Below are 5,330 nucleotides of genomic sequence, written 5' to 3' on the forward strand. Positions count from 1 at the left end.
GCGTAAACCCGGGAGGCAGAGCTTGCAGTGAGCTGAGATCCGGCCACTGCACTCCAGCCTGGGCGACAGAGCGAGACCCTGTCTCAAAAAAAAAAAAAAAAAAAAGAAAGTTGTTGAAGATAATATCCTATGTTATACAAGACCCGTTCTCTTTTATCTCTCTAAGAACCCTGGGTTTCATTCTTTGCCACTACCACCTCGGATGTAGGCTACTTCAAAGAGAAACTGTGCAATTTTCAGTAGTGAAAGGGAGGCACAGTTCGTGGAACTGAAAAGTATGCACTTCAATGAACATGGTCTAGCACTGACCCTGTGGCAGACCCTGTGCGAGATGCAGGGTCTCGTGTTCCTGAGACACAGTCCCTGGAGATGAGGATATTCCAGGTTAGAAGGGAGGCTGAGTAACAGGGACTGTGTGACACAGAGTGTAGAACTTCACTACAGAAATGAGAGGAAACATTAGAAATAAAGTGAGCAACTGTCTCAAACAGGCACAAAATGCAGCCTGCAAACAGAAGTGTGTCTACTATGTGTACTTGTATAACTAGGAATTTTCTTGGGGAATGTTATTGGTACTAGGGCAGAGTAGAGAAGAGCTGAAAACTTGTTGGGTGGCACATTGTCTTTCTGATGCATTTTTCCTCTTGTAGATAAAGGTAAATGGCCAATGCATTTACAACTTTGTCCATCGACTCCCACTAAAATCTGTGAAGATGGTGCAAGTGTGGAGAAATGTTTCCCTGACCAGAGTGCTTGTCAGCAATGGATGGAGATGATCACACTTCTCATTGTTGAGGAATCCTTCTTTTTACCTGACCATAAGATTCCCAGAGGCTGCTAAAAGAATAATCTCTCCTAACCCCTTCCCCTACACTTGGTCATTAAAGCAGCACCAAACTGAGCATGATTTGGTTCTTGCTTTAAGAGGGGAAAAGGGGAAGTTGTCATCCCCAAGAAGGGCCAGGGCATTCTATCAGAGACATCATGAAATCAAAGGGGGGATAAACCTTCCTGTGACATAGGGAGTGAGTGACAAGGTCCCTGGAATGTCTGAGAAGACATTGGAAACAGCATCCTTTTGTAGGACGTAGTTGACGTCAGACAGTCTCAACCAAAATACTTACCCAATTTCAGATGACTCATGGCCCTTAAATGTTAGGTAGCTGTTTACAGTCACATGGGTGTACCTAGTGGCTTTAGGCAGAACCTGAAATTTGAGGACAATCGTGGGATTTTTAAATTTTTTTCATCGTTCTCAGGATGCTTATTGTGCATAAACACTGTGCTTGGCTTTGTGCGGGCTGCTGTGAAGGAAGTGAAGGAAAAGATGACAAGCTTTGCACGTGAAGTTTTCAATCCAAGTAATAGAGGATCACTGGAGCCCAGCGTTTTCCCTTAACGAATCCCAATTATTCTTACTTGCAAATATTTGAAGATTTTTTCATTTTATGTGAGCAGAATAGAGGGATTTTTCTTTGGAAATAAATGGTCATGGTTTTAGATCAGAGAACATGTAGATTATTATTGGAATAGACATAATTCATGCAGATGAACATAGTGAGCAGACTCTGTGTTGCTGCTGTCATCTTGATCATTCTCATCGTCTCTCCCCATGTTCATTGCAACAGTTTCTGCAACTCCAACCTCTCTCATGGGTATGCCTCTTTCCTCACCCCTCATTTAACCTAACATCCAGATACTTTGAGATGCCAACGTACAGTGAATGACACTCTTCATGCATCTCTTCCTTGTTTCATTCCAGTATGGAATGAAATTCCCTGCCCTCTCACTGGAAACTCTTGTGTTCTGATGAGGTACACTCTCCTCCTTACACCTTCCCTGTCACAGTCTTGATCCCTTCTCTTTCTGATAATGGATCATAGACCCTATCACCAGCATGGAATTTATTTTTGGAGGAATTATGTACTTTGTGCTCTGAGTGGATGAAAATTATCCTGGAACCCCTGGCTTCCTGTGCAGAAAATGACTTGGAGTTCACATAGAGTTGCCACTTGCCTGGCACCTATTTTATTTGAATAACCGATATAATTTTACATGACGGCCCTGCTAGGCAAACACACAGTGACTGCCCTTTCTTGAATGATATTCACCAGCTCAGTGCACTTCCTACGGGCCATTCATTACATTCATCTTTATCTCAGCTACTACTCTTTGCTCATGGTGGCCAGAAATGACACCTCAGATGCAAAAAGATGACATAGAATCCAGGGTCAATGTTCAACTTACAATTTTTGAATTGCCTCTGAAAACCTACTCAACATCTATCTTCATCTTGCTGAATCCAAATTCATAATCTTCTCCCAGCAAATAGGGCATTGCTCAAAAAGCAGAAATTCAAGTTCAAGTATACATGTGCAGGTTTGTTATGTAGGCAAACCCCTTGTCATAAGTGTTTGTTGTACAGATTATTGCATCACCCAGGTGCTAAGCAAAGTACCCAATAGTTTTTTTTTTTTTTGCTTTTCTTCCTGTTCCCACCCTCCACTCTCAAATAGGCCCCAGTGTTTGTTGTTGCCTTCTTTGTGTTTATGAATTCTTATCATTTAGCTCCCACTTATAAGTGAGAACATGCAGTATTTTTTTTCTGGTCCTGCATTAGTTTGCTAAGGATAATGGGCTCTAGCACCATCTATGTTCCCTCAAAAGACATGAACTTGTTCTTTTTCATGGCTGCATAATATTCCATGGTGTATACGTACTACATTTTTTGTATTTAATCTGTCATCGATGGGCATTCATGTTGATTCCATGTTCTTGATATTGTAAATAGTGCTGCAATAAACACTTATGTGCATGTGTCTTTATGGTAGAATAATTTATATTCTAACATTTATATATATATTTTTGTCTCAATAATTTTTTGGGTACAGATGGTTTTGGTTATAGGGATACGTTCTTCGGTGGTGATTTTTTTTTTTTTTTTGGAGACCGAGTCTCACTCTGTCGCCCAGGTTGGAGTGCAGTGGCTGGATCTCGGCTCACTGCAAGTTCCGCCTCACAGGTTTACGCCATTCTCCTGCCTCAGCCTCCTGAGTAGCTGGGACTACAGGCACCCGCCACCTTGCCGGGCTAGTTTTTTTTTTTTTTTTTTTTATTTTTTTTAGTAGAGACGGGGCTTCACCGTGTTAGCCAGGATGGTCTCGATCTCCTGACCTTGTGATCCGCCCGTCTCGGCCACCCAAAGTGCTGGGATTACAGGCTTGAGCCACCGCACCTGGCCTCTCTTCGGTGGTGATTTTTAAGACTTCTGTGCACCCATTATTCAAGTAGTGTACACTGTACCCAATATGTAGCCTTTTATCCCTCACCCTTCTCACCCTTTCCTCAAGTCCCCAAAGTTCATTATATCATTCTAATCACTTTGCATCCTCAGGGTTTAGCTCCCACTTATGAGTTAGAATGTACAGTATTTAGTTTTCCATTCCTGAGTTGCTACACTTAGAATAATGACCTCCAGTTGCATCCAAGTTGCTGCAATGACCGTTATTTCATTCTTCTTTATGGCTGAGTAGTATTCCATTGTGCATATTTACCACATTTTCTTTTTCCAGTCATTGGTCGATGGGCAGTTAGATAGGTTCCATATTTTTGTAATTGTGAATTGTGGTACTGTAAACTTATGTGTGCGTGTGTCTTTTTCATATGACTTCTTTTCCTTTGGGTAGATATCCAGTAGTAGAATTGCTGGATCAAATGGTAGTTCTACTTTCAGTTCTTGACAGAATCTCCATACTCTTTTCCATAGTGGTTGTACTAGTTTACATTCTCACCAACAGTGTAAAAACATTCCATTTTCACCACATCCACACCAACATATATTCTTTTTTGATATTTTATTTATGACCATTCTTGCAGGAGTAATATGGTATCGTGTTGTGATTTTAATTTGTATTTCCCTGATGATTAGTAATGTTGAACATTTTTTTCATATGTTTATTGGCTGTTTGTAAATCTTTCTTTTGTCTCCATGCTGAAATTTTATTTTATTTTTAGTTTTTTTCGAACCTGTTAATTCGGTTTATTTTTTTACCCCATAACTTATTGCAGTCCAGGTGGTATTTGATTACACGAGTAAGTTCTTTATTGGTGATTTGTGAGATTTTGGTGCACCCATCACCCAAGCAGTATACACTGCACCATATTTGTAGCCTTTTATCCCTCGCCCCCTCCCACTCTTCTGCTCAAGTCCTGAAAGTCAATCATATTATATTTATGACTTTGTGTCCACATAGGTTAGCTCCCACATATCAATGAGAGCATATGATATTTGGTTTTTCATTCCTGAGTTACTTCTTGTAAAATAATAGTCTCCAATCTCATCCAGGTCTGATAATTCATTCCTTTTCATGGCTGCATGGGATTCCATTGTATATATATATCACAGTTTTTTTAATACATTTATTGATTGATGGGCATTGGCTTGGTTCCACAATTTTGTTTTTATGGATTGTGCCACTATAAGCATGCAGGTGCAAGTATTCTTTTCAAATATTGATTTCTTTTCCTCTGGGTAGATACCGCGTTAGTGGCATTGCTGGATCGAATCGTAGTTCTACTTTTAGTTCTTTAAGGGATCTCCACACTGTTTTCCATTGCAGCTGTACTAGTTTACATTCCCAAGAGCGGTGTAGAAGTGATTCCTGATCACCATATCCATGTCGACATCTTTTTTTTTTTTTTTAATTTTCTTAAATTATGGCCATTCTTGCAGGAGTGAGCTGATATCACATTGTGGTTTTGATTTTCATTTCCTGAATCATTGGTGATGTTGAGCATGTTTTCATGTGTTTGTTGGCCATTTGTATATCTTCTTTTGAGAATTGTCTATTCATGTCCTTAGCTCTCTTTTTGATGAGTTTTTTTTTCTTGCTGATTTGTTTGAGTTCCTTGCAGATTCTGGATCTTAGTCTTTTGTTGATGCACAGTTTGTGAATATTTTTTCCCACTCTGTGAGTGGCCTGTTTACTCTGCTGATTATTTTTTACTGTACAGAAGATTATTAGTTTACTTAAGTCTCATTTATTTTTTTTTGTTGCATTTGCTTTTGGGTTCTTACTCATGAATTCTTTGCCAAACTCAGGGTCTAGAAGAGTTTTTCCTCAAGAAGAAAAGAAGGTTTCTTCTTGAATTTTAATGGCTTCACGTCTTAGATTTCAGTCTTTGATCCACCTTGAATTGATGTTTGTATAAGATGAGAGATGAGGATCCAGTTTCATTCTTTTACATGTGGCTTGTCAGTTTTCCCAGTACCATTTATTGAGACAGTTTTCTTCCCCTACTGATATGGTTTGGGTCTGTGCTCCTCCCAA

The 5,330-nt window shown here is 39.7% G+C and overlaps 1 protein-coding gene across 1 annotated transcript in view; it reads left to right on the top strand.

Annotated features, from left to right (window-relative positions):
• LOC108538997 (placental protein 13-like) overlaps positions 1 to 776 on the top strand; it is a 5,627-nt gene extending 4,851 nt beyond the window's left edge. Inside the window, exon 4 of the mRNA XM_017887357.1 lies at positions 651 to 776. Within this exon, the coding sequence (XP_017742846.1) occupies positions 651 to 776 (126 nt within the window). The remainder of the gene's footprint in view (positions 1 to 650) is intronic.
• Positions 777 to 5,330: the final 4,554 nt, after the last annotated feature.

This window comes from Rhinopithecus bieti, unplaced genomic scaffold (genome assembly GCF_001698545.2).
Source record: "Rhinopithecus bieti isolate Rb0 unplaced genomic scaffold, ASM169854v2 scaffold_15776, whole genome shotgun sequence".
NCBI classification, from domain to species: domain Eukaryota; kingdom Metazoa; phylum Chordata; class Mammalia; order Primates; family Cercopithecidae; genus Rhinopithecus; species Rhinopithecus bieti.